Source organism: Parasteatoda tepidariorum, chromosome 8 (genome assembly GCF_043381705.1).
Source record: "Parasteatoda tepidariorum isolate YZ-2023 chromosome 8, CAS_Ptep_4.0, whole genome shotgun sequence".
In the NCBI taxonomy this organism is placed as follows: Eukaryota; Metazoa; Arthropoda; class Arachnida; order Araneae; family Theridiidae; genus Parasteatoda; species Parasteatoda tepidariorum.
In genome coordinates, this window is record NC_092211.1 from 19430967 (window position 1) to 19454796 (window position 23830).

General features: G+C 30.0%; 1 protein-coding gene across 2 annotated transcripts; it reads left to right on the top strand.

The window, feature by feature from the left end:
* The first annotated feature begins 2425 nt into the window (after positions 1 to 2425).
* Positions 2426 to 19128, top strand: LOC107452082 (uncharacterized). Of its 2 annotated transcripts, none has more exons than XM_016068388.3 (8): positions 2426 to 2534; positions 10131 to 13127; positions 15017 to 15067; positions 15831 to 15892; positions 16003 to 16097; positions 16196 to 16264; positions 17677 to 17737; positions 18847 to 19128. In XM_016068388.3, exons 2-8 carry the CDS (start codon positions 10160 to 10162, stop codon positions 18979 to 18981), a joined length of 3441 nt encoding a protein of 1146 aa, XP_015923874.2. In that variant the 5' UTR covers positions 2426 to 2534; positions 10131 to 10159; the 3' UTR covers positions 18982 to 19128. The 2 variants fall into 2 exon arrangements, with proteins under 2 accessions (XP_015923874.2, XP_015923864.2); XM_016068378.3 differs by having other exon boundaries at positions 2486 to 2702.
* The last annotated feature ends 4702 nt before the right edge of the window (positions 19129 to 23830 follow it).

Genomic DNA, 23830 nt, shown 5'->3' on the forward strand with positions numbered 1-23830 from the left:
CTTAATTTTAAAGGAATACATCAATTTCAATATAATTTTCATTAACAGAGTGAATAAATTAAAATAAGTGATATTAAGTCCAACAACTAAAAAATAATATATTCTAAATTAAGAAGAAAGGCTTTTTTAAAAAAAGCATTTATTTAAAAATAAATATAAAAAAGACGACAATTATTTTTTTAGACAATTATGACAATTATGATTTTTTTTATGACAAGGTATTAAATGTGTACGTTAAAATTTTGTAACTATAAACTTTTTTTAAAAAAAACTATATAAACAAGCATTACCAGAGAAATAAAAAACTATGAAACTTTGTTTTTATGAATTCTTATTAAGATAATTAAATTCAATAATATTTTGGTCAGGTCAAATATAATCGATTTTATTTATTATCTTTCCCTTCTGTGTCCTTGATTCGGAATTTCCAAGGATTTCTTTAAATTTTCAGAAGAGATTAATCAGTCTCATAGAAGATTTACCTTAAAAAAGTTTAATTGAAATAAATTATTTTTAAGGTGATATTTGCAATATTGAAAAGACATGATTTTATTTCTTCCCTGCGATCTGCAAGATTATTCCTTCTGCAATTATGATTGCTATATAGTTATTGCATATAGCTATTATTCGATTTTATAAAAAAGAAAAATAATAATTTAAGTGAAAGGAATATTTTATTTACGTTAAAATATTGAAAAATAATAAAAAAATATAATTTCAGAAATAATGACAACTAACCGGGTTCAAACCCCGGACCCTTGGGCCAACTAATTTAAAGATCCCTATCACGTCACACTAATGGCCACGACACAAACGGCTTTGCCACGTATGCTAAAAGAAGGGGGGGGGGAAGAAGAAAATCATTCAGTTTAATTTTTAGTAATAATTTCACTTCAAAGGGGAAAAAATCACATCGTCCATTTTCTTTTTTTTTTCCTAATAATATTAGTGTTTACCTTGTCATTCAACAAAAAAAAAAAAAATTTCGCTTGATCGATTTTTCCAAAAAAAAATTTTTTTTTCTAAGATTTATTTTTGTTTTACCTCGTTTTTAAGGAAAAAAATCATTAAACTTAATTTTTCCTTAATGATTTCACATTACTATTTTAGCTTCGATTTTGAAACGATTTCGGATTTCTTTTAAAACAGTTCTAATAAAAACATTGATTTGGTTAGAGAGTTAAAAAGTTATTTTTTTGCAATAAGATAACTTTTGATTTAATGAGAAATTTAGTTGGTTAACGATACAACTTATCATATGGCGATACAACTAGTTGCATGATATAGTTATTGATTCTATTAACTAGATTAGTAAATTCCATTTACTCACTTAATAGGTTGATTAGTATTTTCTTATTTATTGATTAAATTAGTAAACAAATTAGAATTGGATATTTGCACTTCAAGAAGATCACTGATACCCACACATGTGACCTATGACGTCAGCACCAGCTGATCGTTTATAAGCAAAATGGCGTGTTAAAGTGTTGAGCCGAATCGCACATTAAATTTGTTGAAGCAGAATTCTTTCTCGTCTGCATCATTTACTTATTTATTATTTGTTTATGTATTTTATTGTAACCGTGATATATTTTTGCTTTGTGTATTTGGCAACTACGATGCATAATTAGTTTGTTTATGTTTCACGTGGCTTCGTGCCTGTCTTTATTTTATGTAAGAAACTGATAGTGAAAGAATTGAAATATTAGCGAAAGAATATATAGAATGTGTCATTTAAGGGCATTGATACTTGATGAGCTTGGCTTACTCAAAATCGAATGGAAAGAACAGTTGCTATCGTAAACAAATGCCACATTTCCACAAATAATCAGTATCGATATACCCATAATACGTCACTTGCAGGCATCCCATTAAGAAAGAAATATTTAATTTGCAAAAACAATTCGAAGTTTTGAAATTTAAATAGTTTTTACATTTTTTTTCACAGTAGATTACATTTAAAATAGTAATTAAGTTTTATTTTTATACTTTTAAGTAAATTTCTGACATTAACTATAATGTTGCATGGTGAATGTAGATTTTCATAAAAGTATTGTAGCCAAAACTTTATGTGCTTTTTAATGAACCGAACTTTTTCAAACAATTTTTCCCCACATAACGCGAGATCTTTTGGAATAAGGATACCCAATTAATGAAACAATAAGAAAAACCGTTATGATCTTTGAAGAATAGGCTTGGCAAACAATGTTTCGATCGCAAAAAAAAAAAAAAAAAAAAGAAAANAAAAATAAAAAAAAAAAAAAAAAACAAGTTTGTATAAAAAGAACAGAAAGAAAGGTTAATCGGTAAAATCCTTTTCTTCCTTATATTATAACGAACACTTAATAATCACCATGCTCCAAATCATGAATCACCTCAGTCATCACATCACAGCATGAAGAGAGAGAGAAAAAAAAAGGAACCTGTTCCTTGTCCTCGAACTTTGTCACGTGAACAGAGATTTCTACCTGCTTCCGAGCCAATCACAGAGCTACAGACGATACGGAGGAAAATTCAAATGTCTGACATTTCTTGTAAGCAAATTTAAGATTGTTCTCTCTTTATTTACTGTTGTGCTGTGATTATTACCGTGATTATTTACAATATCTTGTCAAGATTTTAATCACTGTAGCTTAGTTGATGTTGATATTTGTTTCTTCTTTTAAAATATTCTTTGGAAATAAACCGGAACACGTGATCAGGTGAGTTGTATTTTTCTTCTAGGGTGGGAGATGCAACCGGTAGCATTTCTGATGCTGAACGTGCTTTTGTTTACATGCAAACTGAAAATAACAAAAGCACGCTGATTTGATATTTTTTTAAGTACAGATAAAAATCTAATATTATAAGACAATATTACTTACATTTTAATAAATATCAATTTATGGTTTAATTTTTATATGATTTTATTTTATTTCGAATTTATTAAAATTATTTGCTTTCTAAACTTTTGAATTTTTTTGATCTGCAATTCTTAAGGAAAATTATTTATTTGGTTATTACATTTGTTATTTATAATTTATTGCTGTTTTATTTTAATTTTTTATTTATTAATTTATTGCTATTTTATTTTAATTATTTATTTTTATGGCCAATTGTTATTTCTGTTTCATTTTAAATTTTGGTTGATTTTTAATTGAATAAGATTTGATTTTATACGCCGAATTTTATGAAATTGTTGACTTTTTTTTAATCTCCAATTTTAGCAAAAATTATTTATTTGACTGTTACATTTGTTATTAATCTATTTATTGCCATCATTTATTTATTTATTTTATGTGGCGAAGTGTTGATAAAATTTCTTGGAAAAATAATACTAATGTATGAAAATTTATTTAACTTCTTAATGAGATGAAAATTTTTAAACTGACATCAAATTTGTTAGTTGGAGAATTATTTTTTCTTATAGTCCCTATAATATTTAATACAGTGTCAAGACCCCATTTTTTCTTAATTGTGCTTTTTTTTTTAATTGTGCTAAAATTTGCTGTTTTGTACACAAGTATATTTCTGATGTGCTGTTGATTATTGCCACTTCAGAGCGAGAAATAACCTCAGTTAAGCTACAATGAATTGCATATTAAAATAAGAAATAATTTTCTCTCTCTTTAAAATTAGGTGCTTTTAATTTGCTTATATAAAACATAATGGCATTTGAATATTCGTATTTTTATTTCTTTGATTATATGAAAGAAATAAAATGGGCCAGATCAGTCCCGTTTTGAACTTCTTATTTTATCTCCCAAAATTTTTTAATAAGTTAATGAAATATGAAAAGTTAATTTAATTTAAAGTTTAACTCGGATATTTAAATTGACTCATTCAAAAGTAAATGTTATAATATTTTTCAATAAATAATGCAAAAAGAAAAAAGAAATTCAAACCTAAATATAGAATTTGCCCTATTGCAACAATTATTGAATATATTTTAATGAAATCAGCCTATGCACCGTTAAATTTTTTACGTTAAAAGGATAAACTAAAATTTTAAAACATTTATATCATTTTATTCAGTTCATAAATTTTCAATTTTTTTTCAATAAAAAATTGTTTTAGACATACAGAAAGTAATCCCCAAGGTATGGGACACTAGGCTATATTTAATGTAAACTGCTTTTTTAAACTAAATTTAAGATTTTTTTTATACTTTTTAAATTATTAACATTCAAAAGCATTTGTGTTGAAGATATGCAGTGAACTTGATTTAAAAAAAAAATTGGCTTCAAAAATATTGAGATGGAAATAAAAGTCGCTCGAGTGCTCAAAAATAGGCTCCCATTCTCAAGACTAAACAAATGGTTTGCTTTGTGTGTGAGATTCATTCAGTTGAAGATATGTAATGTTTGCTGTGATTCTTCTTTAACTTTCTTCTTTATTCTTTGATTCTTTAAAAACTTTGACTTTGATTCTTTAAAAATATGCCGGTCCCAAAAGTTAAGGAGGAAGTGTTGAACCTAAAACATAACAAAACCTAACAAATGCCTGACAAATATTAAACCTAATTAATTATGGTTGATGAAATTAATTTGTGACTGATGAAAGTGATTTGTGACTGATAAAAATTAACATGTAAAAAGTGGTCCGAGTTAGGCAATTCTAATCTACCAGGAAAATAACCAGTCTTAGAATTGTCCGTAACAGTACATCTATTATAATTATTTGCTATAAAAATTTCAATTTTGGTGAAACTTTTACATGTTTCCATCCTCAATCAATGGTATTTTCTTGCTCACAAAATCTAATATTTGACAATATAAATAAAAAAGAAATCAAAAGTTTCGGATTAAAAATTGCATGGTATGCATAAAATGTAGTCTGAATTTACATCGATTTTTTTTTCTTCTAAATACCCGGAAAAGTCAGCGAATTTTTTTTTACTGAAATTTGGTGGAGACCCTGATTTCTGTCAGCATTTAAAAACATCACCTAATATTTATTGGATAAAACAAGGTATTTTTGTCCATTAATGTATAGTTTAAGAAATACTTATATGAACATCATGGAGAGAAAAAACAAAACTGTTATTAAAATTTTATAACCGTCGTTGAGCAGCCGACCCAATTTTTAGAGTTTAGGACTACTATTGTAGCCTTGTAATTTTGAACTCAACCCAGAAGAAAAAGGATCAAATATTGGGAGAAATTTTGCTTTCGTGAAAGACTCGGTTAGTCTGGCTGCACGGAGACTCTAACCCATGATCCGTTTACAATCGGGGATCTTCTACGTCAGCACTGTGGTCGGTGCGAGCCGGGTGCAAAACTCGTATCGACCAGCTATCGCTGGTATTTAAACCCGGTTTACTTCATTGGGAGGCGAATGCTCCCAATGAGGGATATGCGAGGGCTTGCCATCAAAATTTGACAAATCATTACTCATACTCACGTAAACTCAATGCGAAATATTAAAACTAGTTTGATTGCCTAGTGAATTTTGGAGGAGATTAAGATACTGCTTTTCAATTCTAAATCTGTTTAATCCTTAAATAAAACAGGTTTTGATGTTTAGTTTTAGTCACTGCTTTCTTAGTAGTGTACACAGATAATGTAATTTTACACGAATAATATAATTTTTCTTATTGAAACTGCGAATTAAAAATGTATTGAGGTTGCATTTCGTTCTTTAGTGTCGAAGTCTACTTTGTTCATTAAAATGTGCGTGTTTTTGTTCAAAATGTTGATATGGAATTTATTTGTTCATTTATTTTCAGAGATCACACAAGACCGTAGCTATTTTCATTGACGACATTTACTCATAAAAAAATAATAATAATTATAATTGTTATAGAAAATTGATCTGCACATCTTTTCGACCGATTACGCAATTTGAGGAGAAGGTAAAACTTGGTGCAATTTACAAAAAGTTGGTGCACAATTGCGCAATTTTTTAATAAGAAGTATTTTTAAAAAAACGACGATGCAATTATACTTCTAACCTGAATATGTAATTTCGATTATACTGTTTAAAAGAAACTTGAAATAATAAAAAAAAATAAGTAAAATTTATACTTTAGAAGTTTTAATGATTTAAAAAATTAAAGTTCATTGAACTTTTTAGAGCCTGGAACTTCATTTTCACGTTCGTTTTTTTTGTTGTTTTCATTATTGTTATTATTTCATGAATTATTATTATTATTTTACGAATTATTATTATTATTTTATGAATTATTTCATGGTTAGCTGCAAAGACAGCTTCTAATAATTTTGTAGATCTCCTTTTCTTCTCCTGTTACTTCCAATTTTTTCTTATCCTTTAAAACCATCTTCATGATTAATTAATATTTTAAGTCATTTGCGTCATGTCATTTAAGCCATGATTCATTTATTTTTTTATGTCGGAAGTGGTGATGGGTCAGTGGTTATGAAGAACCGGAGTTCGAACCCCAGTGGCGGTTTGAAGCCAACCCAGCTTTAGATTGATGGGTACCAGCTTGTCTGAAAAGTAAAAGCAGCTTGTGCGCAACTATAATCACATTGATACCGTTCGGGTTAAACGGGTTCGAATCCCAGGTACGAATCCGCTTCCAGTTTGTACCGATCACATTGCTGACGTGTAATATCCTCAGTGGTAAACGGATCATGGGTTAGAGTCCCTTTGCCGTCAAGCTAACCGTGGGAGGTTCTCGTGGTCTTCCTCTCCATGTAACGCAAATGCGGATTAGTTCCATTATAAAAGTCCCCCACGAAGGCTAAATTTCTCCCAATACTTGATCCAGGAGTTCCCTTATCTTCTAGATTGGGTTCAAAATTATAAGGCTAAGGAGTTAAATATTAGTAGTCGTAAACCCAAAAAATTGGGTCGGCTGTTCAAAGACTGTTATGAAATATAAAATAAGATACATTCCGTGAAGCCTTAACCTCCGTGACTCCTCTGGCCCACAAAGGGTTGTTTCGGGAACTAGCAAACAAATTTTATTTAAATTTCGTACTTTTCTACACAAAAAGAAGAAAAAAATGCCTTAGCCACTAAGAGGCTGCAAAGTCAGTACTAGTGGCAACTTGTGTTGTTAATTTGAAATCAACAAATCCTAGATAAGTAAAGACGATTCATAGAAGAAAAAAAATTATATCTCAAGTTCAAAGTTCAAAGAACCACATTAAGTTACATAAAAGTAGGGGGGTGGGAGGAATTGAAAATTCTGAAGTGCAAAAAAATGTATACGTGAAGATCATAATAAATTTGTGATTAAAAAATTTATGCACATGAGAAAATTTGATGCAAGAAATACTAAAACTAGTAAACAACTTAAAAAATATACTGTAAATATGAAAATCAAAATATTATAATATAAAATCCAAAACTGAAATTAGCATTTCGCTGCTAAATATGGAAACAAGAATCAATATCGTCAAATTCTAATAAAACTTTCTTAAAATGATGGCAGTTGCTTATCGACGGCAATTCTAATGGCAAATTATCATGTAAAGCTAAGTAAACTAAATGTTTTCGGTAAATTTCTTTGAGCGCCAGCCGGAAGGGTCAAGTAGTTGGCCTCACTTCGGAAAGGTCCTAAGTTCGAATCCCGGACAAGGCATGGATGTTCTTTCATTCTCTGTACTATTTGTCCTTACTGTGGGGGCAACATTGGCCCTGAAAAAGTGGCCAACAAATCTGCCCTACTATTATCTGAAAGACGAAAGTCAATCGGGTGCGCAATGGAATTTTTTTTTTTCTTATTGCGTATAGTTGGAAGTGCAAAAATTGTAGCAGAACGTTTGTCTGAAATATTTCCTTTCTTTAAAATTACATAGTTTAGCTTCTTTTTTTTTTTTTTTTACCACAGGTGAAGCTTTTCTGCCTCTGACTTAGTATTTTTTTTTCGCGAATTACAAAACTGTGAAAAACTATATGCCTAAAAATCTTTCTTTTTTTTCAGAATTTAAATGATTTGGTACAATTGTAACTTTCTTTTTTTCCTATAAAACCATTTTTTGTTTCATCAAATAACAATTATTTTTAAATTACGAAGCGATGATCATCACAATCACTTGTCGGATCATGACGAATAAATTTTTAGCAATTTAAAAAAATTTTTTAAGAAAAAAAAACTGTCCACTTGTTTTGTTTTGTTAAGAAATTTTTTCTAGTGGCAGCAATTTTTATTTTAAAGTTATTTTGTCGTGGCTTTAAATAATTCAAGCAAATATATAAAATGTCACTTTGTTCCAGTTTTCCCATTTTAAGGCTTATAAGCTATATATATATATAAAGCAGGGTTCGCATCTTGAGTTTTAAAAAAAATTGCAAAGTGTATTATTTAGAGAAAAAAAAATTACTACATAACTATATTTATAATTATTGCTTCAAATACTGCTAATTATTATTGATTGGTTAACATTTTGTCTGGAAGAAACTGGTCGAAAAGGAAAACAAAAAATAAAAATGATTGAATAGCAATATAAGACCCCTTAAAATTTCTACATTGTATTAGAACAAAAAATAAATAGTTTATAACATTTGACAGGGTAGGTATTTACCTCCTTATTTCATTTAAAAAAATAATTATTGAAATTTCAGACAAAATATATCATTAACAAATTAAAAATATTAACATTGACTTGAGAATTTTTCTGAACAAGCGATTACAGGTGAGTTAAGATGAGAAAGATTTTCCATTAATAAGAGGGTATTGTCATAAATGGCAAAAAATAATTGAAACTTTATAAATATCTTCTAAGATACATTGATTACCACAATTTGTAAATTTATTAACATCTGCATGCAAATTTGTGCAGTTGGATCAGTTTAACAATAAATTTGCATGGTTCATTACAGATAGGCTTAGGAGCAATCACTTAATGAGCGAGATTCTCCATTTATGAGAGTGTGGTGTAATCATCGTAATTGATTCGAGAAATTCATGTTCTGGCTAACCTAAAAATTTCAACCTACGCTCAAAGTATTTTTTGTAATCTCTTTGAACTGAACTGAAGTTCAAGAAATAAAATGTGATCATCGTAAAACTTCGTTACCATCGAAACCATCGTGATACTTTGTTCTTTACTTTACTTTTCTTTTCTTTTTTCGCAATCTGCTTTACATTTTTCTTCAGTTATTACTTGCTCGATTATTCTTGTATGTTTTTAATTTTGTTGTTAAGTTTCCATTAAAGTTATGTTTAAATTTGGCATTTTTCCTTTTTGTTATCTTTGGCGACAGACTTAACTAAACATGCAGACTTATGAACACAACCGATTTCTCGCCAAAGATAAGTGGTGACCCAGGCGTGATTATCCACCTCCTCACGCTGTTGCTACTCAGTCTCGTCTCGATTAAACACAACGTCTGCCTGCATCCACTCGACTGTTAATGGCAACACAGGAGCGACTACGACTGTGAAGTTAATACACTTCTCATATCCAGCACTTAAAAACCCTGTAACCTTAAAACCAGCTCTCCCGATCCTTCATAAGTACAGCAACTAGTGGTATCCGTTCATCGAATTCTTTCACTGACAAAATTCTGGTGAAGTATTGTGGCGTAACTACCACTACGAAAATTAAACATCAATTCACTGGTATATATGACATGCTAACTTGATTAAATCACGAGGTACCTTTTGATAGATGAAGGTTGGCATTGTGGATAACTCCGCCTCCACAAGAGTATTGTCATTATGGTAAGAAAATAATCGAAAATTTATGAATATCTAACATATGTTTGATTACCATTATCTGTACATTTATTAAAATCAACATGTTAATCTATGCAGTTGGATCAGTTTAACAATGATTTTGCATGGTTCATTACCGATAGGCTTAGGGCAATCACTTAATTAGAGAGATTCTCCATTAATAAGATTATTGCCATAATGGTAAAAAAAGTAATCGAAAATTTATGAATATCTAACATATGTTTGATTACCACTATCTGTACATTTGTTAATGCGTGTTAATCTGTACTGTTAAACTAGCTTAGCAATGAATTTGCTTGGTTCGTTCGTTGGTGATCGATTTAATTTACGACAATCACTTTTAATTTGGACCTGAGACAATATACAACTTCTTTTGTCCTAATTATGAAAATAAATTAAATTTTTTCGTATTGTATTATTAATAAGAAATTTCTGTCATCATGACAAAAGACACTAAATATCAAAATCATGAATATTTAATAATTGTTTAATTTCCTAGGGTTACTGCCAGCGGATTGAGAATTAATTATGAGCTCGTTCGTTTCACAAGATGACAAAAAAACTAAAACATCGTTTTGGGGTAAATTGTTCAAGACATCGAAAAAATCTGAGAAAAAAAGTGATGAATCCTTCTTAAGACAAAGTTTTTTGCACAGTAGTTTCCATTGTTCGAAACCCACCCCTTTGGAACAAGATGACGGGGTTAATTTTACGACCCTAGACAACAGTGATTTGATGGAAATGCATAAAGATGCTGGCATAATATTTGTAAATAAGAATCATGTTTCGCAAATGCTGGCTAAAGAGGATGGGAAACATGTTCAGTTTGTTCCAACGCCAATGAATAAATACTATAAAGTTAACACTAAAGCTGCTCCGTCTAAAAAGAATAAAAAAGATGAAGACAAGGAAAACATTGATAGGACTAAAAATATTAAGCCTGCTAGGCCTATTTTGCGTGTGGGTAAAAGCCAAGAAAATTTGGCTCAAAAACTTGTATTTTCAGATAGCCAAGCTATTAGTGAAACAAACGCTAAAAGATTGGTAAATGTGAGTTACTACGATGGTCCAGAAATAAAAAGAACGCCAACCATGCAACGAACATCTACGAAATTGGCTTTATTTGATAGAAAGAATGGATCAATGCCTCATTTAAACGTGTCAGGCATTACAAAGTATGGAACTTTACCTAAAAACGCTAAATTTAATAGAGAAGTATACAATGGAGAACTAATTCACACAGGTGTAAGTTCTCAGATGTTTGGTGATGGAGGAAGTCAAACATATGTGGCAAAACCTAGATCATGTGAGCAATTAAACATTCCGGGTGAATATAGTTCTCGGAACTTACCTCATTTTTCTGATCAGATATTGAATATACATCAAATGAGAGATCGATCTAGGCAGATTGTTTCACATAGGCTAAGTTTGGGTGAACCTATTATATCTTCAAACTCACAGCAATTCCCAAAAAGTTCGGTACCTAGTTCCGGGTTATCATGGCAAAATCAACTTAACACTAGAAACATTAGCAATTCTAGTAAGACTAATGAAATCAGATCAAATCTGAATTTCACCTCAATTCAAAATCAATCACAAGGGTATTTTCCTAACAACAAAAAAACTAAATTTTCAAACAGGGTTCTTGCAGAAAATGTCAACCGGAAAATAGATTTATATCCTAACAAGGCTATCAATGAAATCGGTTTACCCTTAGCTCAGAAAAAGAGAAACAGTTGGAATTTCTCCAAGAAACAAAGGTCGAGATCTGAGAGTCCTCATTACATTCCCTTGGCAGAAACTTACACTTCTAGCGTACCATTTCGACTAGACACTCAAATGAAATTTCCGCAACAAAGTTATGTTTCCAATGCCACCAACTCCCACATCCAGATACCAGCCTCTAACTATCAACAACAGCCGTTCTCCAAAAAGAATGTTATTAGAAGTAGATCAAGTGAAGCTGTCCAGAGATGTCCTTTTGTTCCACCCGAAAGATTAAAACAGAATTACTTTCAGAATGATGTGGGACATACCTCTGAACAATATCGGTATATAAGCCGAACTAAGAAGCAAGCTATTGTCACCAGAATGTATAGCCAGAAAAGAATGCTTGTCAATAAACTTTGTAAATACAAGAGCAAAGACTGTGATGAAGGCTTTTCATCGATGGCAGATGACGAATGCAGTTTTAACTGTAGTTGTTCCAGCTGTTCCACGAGGTTATCCAGAAAGTACGGGAAATATCAAGCCAATGCAGACGATAGATTCTTTTTCATAAGGACGGATGATTTCGAATCGAAAGAAGAAAGACATTTGGAAACAGTTTTAGAGAGTCCAATTCGTATTAATAAGTCTAGCGATGTCGTTCAGAGTGAAAAAGATACCGAAACGAATCATGGTGCTTCATGGTATGAATGTAATGACTCCTTGTGTAAAACGCCCGTTAAAAACAACACAGCGCAACCACAAGCTTTGAACAAAAAAATAGAAAACATTTATGAAAATATTACTCAAATTATTAACAGCGCTACTAAACAAAATTACAGCTCTCAAGAAATAAAACAAATGATTTCTACGCCAATTTCTAAAAGCGAAAAATTGAAAGCAAAGTCAAATGTTCCAAGAGCTTTATTCCATGCAGATGAAATCAAACACAAAGAGTCAATTACGCCAATAGATCGGGAAAAGAAGGCAATTACATCGCCTTTGAAGTCGCCACCATTTTTTAGCGACTCGGTTATATTGTTGCAAGAAATTTTTCAGAAGCTTTCACTAGAATGCAGAGAATTACTGAAACCGAGTGTTCTATCCAATCTGTCTGCCGATTCTGGCAAGCATGATGTTTCAGAAAGCTCGACAAGTTCTGGAGACAAATATGTTAACGACTTAGTCAAAAGTCTAAAATCAGAAGAAATCAGTGAAGGGGAGTTTGCGAACATCATCGGGAATATTGCCCAGAACATATTCTTAGAGGCGAAAGCGAAACAAGTTAAGCCTCTTCTAGAAAAATCTCTATCGCTTCCAGACATCGCCAAAATGGAACATTCCTCGCCTAAACCTATTCAACAAGTTTCATCTTTGACTGAAAACAGCTTTTTGGAAAAATGTACTAATGACCAGAAGCCCGTTTCAAAGTCAAATAGTTATCGTCTAACCATTAAATCGTCAAATGTCTCCCAAAATGGTGCATCTGAATCTGAAAACATGGCATTACAAGAAAGGAACTTGCCCGATGGTTGGAGTAGATCACCAACGACAATCTCTGGGCCTTTCAGTGCATCAGATGCTTCAAATGATTCGTCCCATGACGATTCGACTACATCTGAATCTGGGCTACAGTTGCTAGAAAATGCAATTAGGCTTGGTATGGGTCTGTCACCTATCAAAACAGAAGAAACTAGCTTTGTAAAAGCAGTTCAAGAGCAGCCAATTTATATACCTTCCCCAGTTAAAGTTGTCAAGCATAAGTCTAAAGATGTTCTCAGCTGCAAAGGTAATTATGACTAATGTCTTACGTAATGTTAAAAAGAAAAGAATTTGAGTTTGAATTTAGTATTTCTATGTTAATCACAGCTTAAGTGAACAATATACCGCTGAAGTGATATTTAATGACAAATTTTGTTTAGCATCTATGGGTAGTTTAAGATTTTAAAGTTTAGAAAAGTGTTTTAAGATAAACTTAGAATAAATCATTATATATTAATAACTGAAAAAATTTTTCGAAACGTCAAAATGCAAACAGGTTATTACAGGATTATTTTCCCACTCCGTTATCCCGAGTAAATATTGCCATAATTTGTTTGCATTTTTAATTTTTTTAAACTTTTTCTAAAGAGGACAGCACCAATGGAAAATACCTGATGTTTAGTAACCAATTTTAGTACTTTAATTTATTCTTTTAAGTTCGGAAAAATCTTATACAATACGACATAATTTAAAAAATTTTTAAATGGTGTCATTAAACAACAAAATGAAACTTTAACAGAGTAATTATCTCCATTTTTCAGTTTCTGTATCTCCAATTGCATGTAGATCCAATTTTTTACATGAGACCATAAGCAAAAATTCTGTAAGACATTTTTTTTTAAAATTGTTTTTAAAAGTAAATACGAACTGGCATAATATTGTGTGACATTTTTATGAAAAATAGCGTAACTTAAGAATTACAAAGTTTTGTCTTACGGAATCGTTCTTCTAAATTTTCTGAATAACATGAAAAATTAAAATAAGTTTCCTATTGTTGAAATAAAATGCTAATGAATAATTTTTTTAGAGATTTATCAACCTGTCTTAGAGTTGGGAAAGAGGGCAACAAGTAAGCTCTAATCGTTCGAGATAAAAACTTTAAACTACATATTAACTTAAAAATTATGAAATTTAAACCAAGTCTTAGACTACATATTCATGGATATCTGTGTAGATGCAGAAATCTTTTGGATTACGACTATCCGCGCTGGGCAACTTACAAATTTCTTCATAGGAAGATAAAATCTCATTTGGTTTATATAGAAAATATTAATTTGCATAAACCACCAACGAAAACAGATACTTCAACTTCACCAGGTTAAGAGCTTTTATGAGTAAAATTGGTATAATGTGATTCCTTAAACTGTTATTTCACCTTTCTTGCATTTTGATATCACATTTTTCTTATGCTCTGTCTACTAACTTTTGCATCAAATATCATATTATTTGTCGTCACCTCCTTTACGGTTCAAAGTTACTTTTTATTATTTTCTTGCATAGCATATACCATCTAAAGAATTACCCTTGGAATCACTCATTGTGTGATAAAAAATATCAACAAAATAACAAGCATAAACTAAATAATTGTTATGTTATGCAAACAATTTCATAAGCAATAGCAGCTGCCATTTAGCGGTATATTTCCAAGATGTTTCCGAGAACAGGTCCTCTCTAGGATATGGCATGTTTTCGAACTTAATTGAGACTTCACTGCACAAAATATACAATATCAAGTAAGAAGGCATGAATTTCTTACATCCTAACTGTGTCAGCTAAACTTAAAAATGCAAAACTCTCATTTTTAAAAATAAAAAAAAGTGGAGATGACTGGTTTTTGGACTCATCGATTCAACCAGCTGCGAGGCAGTTGAAGACTATAATTTCTTTTTAGAAAATTATTCTTTAATACCTGCGAAGAATAAGATTTTTAAAAAAAAAGTTGTTCAAAAATTGCACATTTTTCAATTTTCAAGCACTAGACATCTGAAGAGTTAAATTTATGGAAGAAAAAGAAAACAATAATTAGAATAAAATGTCAAAGTTTAGCAAAAAACAAAACTGTGTATTAATTCGTCTAAGAAAAATTATCTCCAGTTTCTTTTCAAAAATATTGAGAACATATTTTTAATATTACAGGAAAACTGAAACTAAAAATCTATCACAATGCTGGGATGGTGACAATACACAGTAAGTATTTTTAATAAATTTCTAAGTACTTAATAACTGAAGCGCATTTCTTCCTAATCATATTCACAAACAAAACTCAGGTCATTTTAAAAACCTTTTATAAAATACTTGAAAACTTCAATTTTTATGTGCCAAAGTATGTTGGTAAAATTTTGCTGAACTGTAATCGTTTTAAGGAATTTAACAAGGAATTACCTTTTTTACTGGAGGGGGGGGGGGGTTATTCAATTATAAAATAAAGAAAATGCTTTGTTTATCCGATCGAAATATTTAATTGTAATCGGTTAAGACTAATTTAGACAGGTGCTAATATCTAGTGATGATTTAAAAAATATAAGTTCAACGCTGATAAATATATGGTATCTAAAATTAGCTTTCCTTACAACAAACATACCGTTAAATTAATCTTTAACTTTTTTTGGGGGACGGGGAATAATCTATGCATATTCATTTAAAAAGATTTTTTTTAAAAATAATTTTAGAATTTAAATTAAAATTGTAAAGTAAATCCTTAATGATGATCAAACAGAAGATTTTTTTTTTCCTTTAATTCTCCAAAATATAAAGCTACTAACTTTAATCTTCATTGTAATATTTGTTTCAATATCTTTTTCCAAATTATAGTTTTTTCTTTTCTTTTTAATGTGACTTTGTTCTAATTTAAAATAAGTTTTTTTTTTCTTGTGAAGGTGAAGCCTTCCAAAAACAATCTTAATGCGCTAATGAATAATTCATATAATGTTTTTATTTACTTATTTTTTAGTTGCGAGAGCAGCAAAACTCAGTAAACAAAATAGCAGGAGTCTTCTAAATCCATATGTAAAGGTAAACTAACTTATAAATCATTTTATTTTCAATTATATAGATTTTCATGACAGTTATTTTAATTTTATTTACTAAAGCTAAATTAAAGCATAATAATTTTTTTAATTAAGATATCCATGGTCCCTGATGAATCAAAACGAGTCAATTGGCGAACTTCTGTGCAAAAAGAACAGAAGAATCCAGTGTTCAACCAATTATTTTCGTTGTAAGTATAACAAGAACAAAAAACTAAATAATTTATTCGAACTCAAACGAAACTTTGAATATTTTGAAGTAATTAACTTCTTTCCCTTTATTTTTTAGCGAAATATTAGAAAGTGATATAGCAAAAAGATTGGTCTTTTCCGTGTGGCATCGAGACTTTGAAAAAAAGTAAGCTGAATACCAATAATTCTCCTCTTTGGTTCTTCAATATTAAATTAAACATCAACTATGAAGTGATCAGATCACCTAAGTACGCAAGCAAGATTTGCACTGAATGTTCCACAGATAAATAAAAATGTTCCGCATTTAGAAGAATAAAAGTGTTCCTCAGATCAGATTAATTCGAATAGTAATGTGATATTTTTTAAAAAAAATATTAGAGCGAAGTCGTAATTCGTAAATCACGTGAAGAATCGTGGTTAATAAATCACGCAAATATGAGTTGCGATTCCTAATTTTCAAAACGCTAAATTAAGAACAGCGATGTATGCATAAAACATGTTACTATAAATTGCGATATGCGATTCATAATTCTCATTTTATAACACTTGCTGTAGCATCAGACACAATTTTGAGTTTATGACTACCAATGCTCAACTCCATAGCCCTGTAATGTTGAAGCCAATCCAGAATTCAAAGGAAATCCTTTAACGAGTATTGGGAGAAATTTTACCTTCGGGAAAGACTTTTTGATGGAACTAACTATTACAGAGGGTATTTTACGTCAGCACTGTGGTTGGTACGAGGCAAGTAAGAAATTCATGTCTACCAGGATTCGAACCCGGGTCATCTTATTGGGAGGCGAGCGCTCAATCCCCTGAGCCACCACGGCTATCATAATTCTCACGAACATATTTCACTACTTATGATTCGTAAATACTTATTTTATAACCGTCGTTCAGCCGACCCAATTTTGAGTTTACTACTATTAATGTTCAACTTCGTAGCCTTGAAATTTGAACAAGGAAACTCCTGGATCAAGCATTGGGAGAAATTGCCTTCGCAGAGGACTTTGTGATTGAACTAAACAGCATTTGCGTTACATGGAGAGGAAAACCTCCCGCGGTTAGACAGACGGCAAGAGGACTCTAACCCATGATCTGTCTACCACTGAGGATATTTTGCATTAGCAGTGTGATCGGCGCTAGCCTGGTGCGGAATTCGTATCGACCAGCAATCTCTGGAATTCGAACCCGGCTCACCTTATTGGAAGGCAGACGCTCTATTCCCTGAGCCACCAGGGCTCAAATACTTATTAAGATCAATCACTATGGGTAGGGCTGGGATAGCCTGGTTAGCTGGGCGTTGGATTCGTGAGAACAGGAGTTTGAATCCGGCTGGTCGAAGAATCCTAAGTTATTGGAATAATACAGCGCAATAATTAATATCTTGCGAGTCAAAATTTCATATCTATTGAAAAATATGTCATTTCCTGTCTAATTTAGTGTGCTTCTTTATCTACATTAGTTAATAACCATATTCACCAAGAGCCTAACCATAAAGATTGCACCGTAGTCTGTAAAAATCTGTAAATTAGCTCAAAAGTAATTAACGGTTTAACATATATTTTTTCCTCCTAGGAGAAGTGAATTGGTTGGTTGCATGTCTTTCAGTGTACAGCATTTTTTGGACAACTCTCATGTAAGTATAATACCAGTTTTTTTATTTTTCTAAACAAACTGTAAGTCTCTTTAGAAAAATCTGCAATCTGGAAAATATTCCGTTAGTTTAGTCAGGAGAGCGTCGAAATTTTAGGCTCCTCTAAAACTAAATATTTAATTCAAAAAATGAATAATAGTTACTAATTGAAGTAAAGAAAAAAACAAGCTATGTACTAAAAAGCACAATTAATGGAGAAACGGTACTAATTCGTTTAACAGAGAGAAATCGGTAATAAATTATTAAAGTCAACGATGCTTAATTAATTTTGGTAATAACTGCTAACTGAAATTTTAAAAAAATAAGCTTTGTACAACAAAGCAAAATTAATGGAAAAAAATGTACTTATTCGTTATGGAGAACCGTAAAAAATCTCCATACTATTTTTGACACCAATGATTCTTAATTTTGGTAATAATCACTACTGGCATTATTTTAATTAGTGCAGTTTTAAGAGGTAGCAAATATACACTAATGTACTAGGTGCAAAGTATTTTATGAGTAAATTTAGTGTCTAATAAAGCTGCTGCAATGCTGGACATTTTCATGATAGATACTGCGAAAATCAATTTTTGACGGGCCCCTCGTAGATATGAGTACAGGAGGCATCTGTCGTGAAGTTTCTTCCTCAAGACGACACCCTGACAAAGAGGAACGGGTGCAATACCCATAATGTAGAGGTGTCTCTTGAGGGTGCAATGATCAGTAAGATCAATGATCTTCCTCAAGCCATTCCTGTTTAACTTGAGAAGCTCTTTTTGACGTGCACCGCGGCAGTCACGATTTCACTCCTTGGCTTGTCTCTAACCGTCCTAGTTGCGCCATTGCTCATGTTCAATCTTGCCGTAAAGCTTGAAAATAGAGGCCTTGAAGAATACGGGAAAGATTCCCAAAGCTGGTTCGACGCACTTGAGTCGGCCTTTGCTAATTCATCATCCAGCTCATTTCCAGGAATACCCATGATATGTAACATTAAAATGGGGTGTTTGTTGTGGCTCGTCCTTTTATTTACCGACCATACCTCATAGCTATTAAAAATTCAATTTTTTTTATATCTGTGCTGATTAAAACTCATGCATTTCCTTTTGTAGAAAATTCATGGATGGTACAGACTACTCAGGGAAGGATTTGGAACTGAGAAGCATTTTGCTGCACATACAAACAAAAATGCCTGTCCAATTAAACATAAGGAAAAGAAACGAAACAAAGAATGTCAAGATGCCTGAAAATTCAAATCACTAACAGTTTTTTAGTTATTTAAAAATCTATGTATAGTGTTTAAGCAGTGCTGCTTAATAATGAATGTATAATCAAAAAGATATATTTATTCATCAATGTTCTGCAATAATTTAGTTAAAATACTAGCTGTTCTCTTTTGATATTGTTTTATTTCAAATGACGATATGATTGGTGTTTTCTACACTAGGGAGAGCTGCACGCTCTTGACTGCCGATACTACCGGGTTACTGTAGAGAACCCCACAGATAGAGGACAGTACCATTAATTCGTGAGGCCATTTCCTCAATTTAGACATAGATCTGAAAGGGAAAAATTTTTTCTTCAGATCCCTAAACCATGAGACTTTCAATGCCACAGATTTTACGAGTGCATATACTGCAACTGCATGAACTCGGTAGGTCTTAACGAAGTCAGGGTTCGTACCCGGCCCCTGCATACCAGAGTTCGATTCTCTAATCACAGCCCTAAAACTAATTTGTTATTTGATTGAATTGATGTAGCTTCCTTTGAACGTAGGATATTTTAAAAATATTTTAATAAAATGGTAGTGTATTAAATGAAAATTGTTTAAACTATAAGGGTTTAATTTTTTATTATCCAATAACTGTACATGCACCCATCCTTCGTAGAATCTCTTAAACTTTTCGATACTGGGTGAGAAATTTTGTCTTTTAACAAATGTTGGAAATTGTTTGCAATTCCTGTCATAATTTGGTATTGAAAAAAAGGGGGAATATATTTTCAGTATTTAAAACTTCATAATTTACACTTAATTTGTTTGTACTCATTTTTTTCTTCTATACTTTGATAAATTACGAATATAGTTGAAAGAAGGGGCCATGAAGGGTTTAAACCATTCAAATAATTTGTTTTTCTTCAATATTTTAAAGAAAAAAATCTCACAATATTATAAAGTAAACAAATTACTATTGGATAACTTAGGATAACACAATAGGAAAGTTATCCTACGACAATTTGTTTGTATTTTGATACTAAAAAAAAATTTAATTTAGCATTTTAAACTTCACGGCTTATTCTAGGTTTATCTGAACTCCTTTTTCTCTAAGCTTTAAAATACTAATGGAAATGGAAAAGAATTTGAAATGGAATGTTTCTCCTGCAGTATAGCGCCCTCTCTCCTTGGTTACTCCATAGTTGAGTGAAATCAATGTGAATGAAATCACGTTGATAAGCAGTTTTTACTAGCTATTTAATTAAAAAACGCATGGACAAATAAGTGTCATACTTTATTTTATATTTCAGCAAAATCGATTAAACTAAAATTAAATGAAAATTATGAACAAATCAAATCTAGTAATAAAATGCTTTATATTAGTATTGGTTAAAACCTTGTGAAACAAAGTAACTTGCTTCAAGATACACTGTTTGTTCAAATGAAAGAAAATGTATAAATTAGCACTTACAAATATTACATCATTCCTTACAAATATCCATTATGGTATCATTCCTTAGAAATATTGAATCTATATAAAACATGTTAAACTTCAGTACATAAAAATAGCAAACAATCACAACCAAATTAGCACAACAGAAAATTATAAATAAGCATAACAGAAAATAAATATTTTAACTAAATAAACAAATTTGTTTCATCACTCATAGCGATTTACTTATAAGGCATTATAATAAAACAAAATCCTTACAAAAAAATGTTTACAATTAAATAAATAACATTTTTATTCCGAATGATAATAATTTAATAAAGAAAAAAAATATTTCGTAGCTAAATACGTTTGTTTCACCTTTTTTTTAAAAAATAAAACGAGATACGAAATAAATACATATGTTTGACAACTACAATTGTAACAAATCTTTTATTACAAAGCATGACTAGAAATCAATTGCACTTATATCACTATTTAAATAAAACAACAAATTATACAACCCATTACCAAATAGCGTTAACAGTTTTAAAAATAATATTTTTCCCCATATAATCTAATTCAAAGCTAGATTGTTGTAAACACAGGAGGAAATTATTTAATATACAGTAAAATCTCAATTAAAGAAGCTTTTTAATACCTTTAATTAAAAAGAAATTCCAAAGTGTTTTTTTTCTTCTTTTAAACTTTTTTTACGCATTCACTTAGTTTTGCATTTTTCCCATCATCAATAATATCCTGTCATAATTGAGCTGTAAGTTTAGCCCCCCCCCCCCCAAAAAAAAATGAATAAAACACTATCTTCATACTGCATGACTACTTAGAATTTATCATTTTATGGCAATAATAGATAAACGCTTTGTTGGAAGTTGGTTGCTTTAGTTAATCTAAATCAGTTTCAATAATCTTAGTTTTAATCTTTTTAAAAAAAGTATTTTTATTTTGAAAAAAATTCTCAAGAGTGAAAAAAGTCTTTCATTTTAGAATAGTATATATATTTTAATCATTTGTAACTTTTACATGAGTTATTAATTTTAAAAATATGTTCCAATAAAGTTTCCCATATATTTCACAAGTTTTGCAAAAAACTTTTAATTTTTTTTTTAAAAAGGGAATTTTTTTAAAAATTAAAAACATTAAAAGGGGAAGAAAATTAAACGCTAAACTGATTAACTTACATAAGATGCTTAATTATTGCATGTGACTAATGTTTAGCATTAAAATATCTTCTGAATTTATATATTTTCTTTTATTTAAAAGGTTTCATTTGTAATTTTTGATGCATTAAATCAGTGATGCATTTTTACAAAAATCTATACTTTAGTAAATGTTGGCAATGATAGATACTGATCTAATTCTCATATACTGCATAGCCAAATTCAGTAAACTAAAAATCAACATTAATTAGTAGTATATTGCTTATATTATAAAAAGTGCATTAATTGTATGTGCAAGCAATGTCAATAAACACTTATGCATCATGTATGTGTCAATACACACTTTCTTTAAATGCATTGTATTGCAAATAACACAGATGCAAAGAAAAATTGACATCTAATTCACCAAATTTAAAAACCTGCAATTTTTACACTTGGGGAGCCTGGTAGAAAAAAATTTATGCAAATAATTCTTACAAGTAGCAACATGTTATCCGTGGTAAAAGAGCCCAAACTCTCTGATAAGGAGGAATAAGTGGACCTAAATACACATTTTGTTTGATTCTTTTATTGCAATTGTGTAATAAGGGAAGGAGGCACAGTCCTTGCTTCTCACATTTTGATTATATATCTTGTTTTATTATTGACATATTTTTTGTACTGTTTCAAATGGGCCACTCTATACTTTGCATTGAAAAATTGAATATAATACAAATATACGACTGAATATAATTTTTTTTTAAAAAAAAGAAAGTTTAATTTCAATAATCTAAACTGATGAACTAATTTGAATATTGAGGAAGACATTAAGTGATTTGACCAAAGTTAAGATGTATCATTCAAGCAAGCAAAGAAAAAAAAACCTCATAAAATGAAAATACTCTTCTTGATAAAGTAAGGCTACTAACACAGTAATAGTTAGACATAAAGGTCATTTAAATAAAAAACTGAAATAAAGTAAAAAAGCAAATTTAAATTAACTCTCTAAATTTGCATAGTTGTTTTCTTGTTTGTACCATTGAACAATATAAGAATGCAGGTGAGCAATTTTTACAAAAAATTACTAATACTCAAAGCATTAAATGGTAGCATTATTACTTTGTTGTTTCTAATGAAACTTGGACAAGCCAAGCTAACAAGACATTGTTATCACATCACTTTAGCTAATTTACATGCAAAAATTTGAAAATGCTGAAAAAAATGTCCTTTTTTGTTAAACTTACACTTACTTAATTTAATAATTATGTTAAAATTATTACTCTGGCTACTCAAAATGAAATATTCAAAATTACAAATTAATCTTGAATATCATTTCCAGCCACAGAATTGTAAATTTTTAAAAAAATTTTAGTTTTTGAACTAAAAAGGTAATGTTCAAATTAGATAACTCTAAATCTTAAAACACTCATTCAAATTTCAGAAACTATATACATATTAACTTTTTTAAGAAGGAAAAATTCTAAATTTTAGATGGAAATAATACATCAAAATATTACTAAAATAATCGTCAGTTTCTTTCAAACAAATTACATAAAAATTTCATTATAATGATATGTAAGTTAATAATAATAATTATAAATGTTTATTAACAATACAAACTGTAATAAGCATTAATGCTTAATAATAATACTTTTTACCTAAGTACATCAATAAGCAATAAATACATATTTGTAACTGAAAAAACTTAGTATTTTTTCAAGTTAAAAATGCAAATTTTAATATTTTGTTTTTATATAAGTAACTCAAACTGAAATATAAGTTTGACAAAACTGTAAATACCAATAGATAGTTAGTGAAAGGAAGAAAATATAATGATTTAAAGAAAATTGGGTTCTATTACCAAAAGTTTAACAATTATTTCTAGCAAAATTATATTTTCAATAAAGAAACTTTGTATATTTTAAAACCAAAAGTAGAAGCACATAAGGAAATTCCCTGATAGTGTTAAATTATAATAATACTTTAAAAAAAATTCTATTAGTTAATAGCAAATGTAATACATAGCATACACAAAATATTTTATCTCAAATATTAGCTGCAAATATGTTGATCTTATCTATTTGATAAGTGCAAACATAATGAAATAGAACATAAATTGTTTTTAATAATATCTGTTTATCATTTAATTATACTATTACAAACAATAGAAATAATCAGCATAAAAATGCGACACTAAACAATTTTGATTAAGTTAATATGCAGTTATAAACACAATAATTTTTATGCATGGTAAGAAATGATTAAGAAAAAAACTTTAGAGTAAACTCCCTTTTAAA

Excerpts from the sequence above, each read along its gene's own strand:
- LOC107452082 (XM_016068388.3), top strand. The coding sequence starts at position 10,160 with ATGAGCTCGTTCGTTTCACAAGATGACAAAAAAACTAAAACATCGTTT. Across the intron at positions 16,265-17,676 it reads CATCGAGACTTTGAAAAAAA|GAGAAGTGAATTGGTTGGTT; the intron begins GTAAGCTGAATA and ends TTTTCCTCCTAG. Across the intron at positions 17,738-18,846 it reads ATTTTTTGGACAACTCTCAT|AAAATTCATGGATGGTACAG; the intron begins GTAAGTATAATA and ends TTCCTTTTGTAG.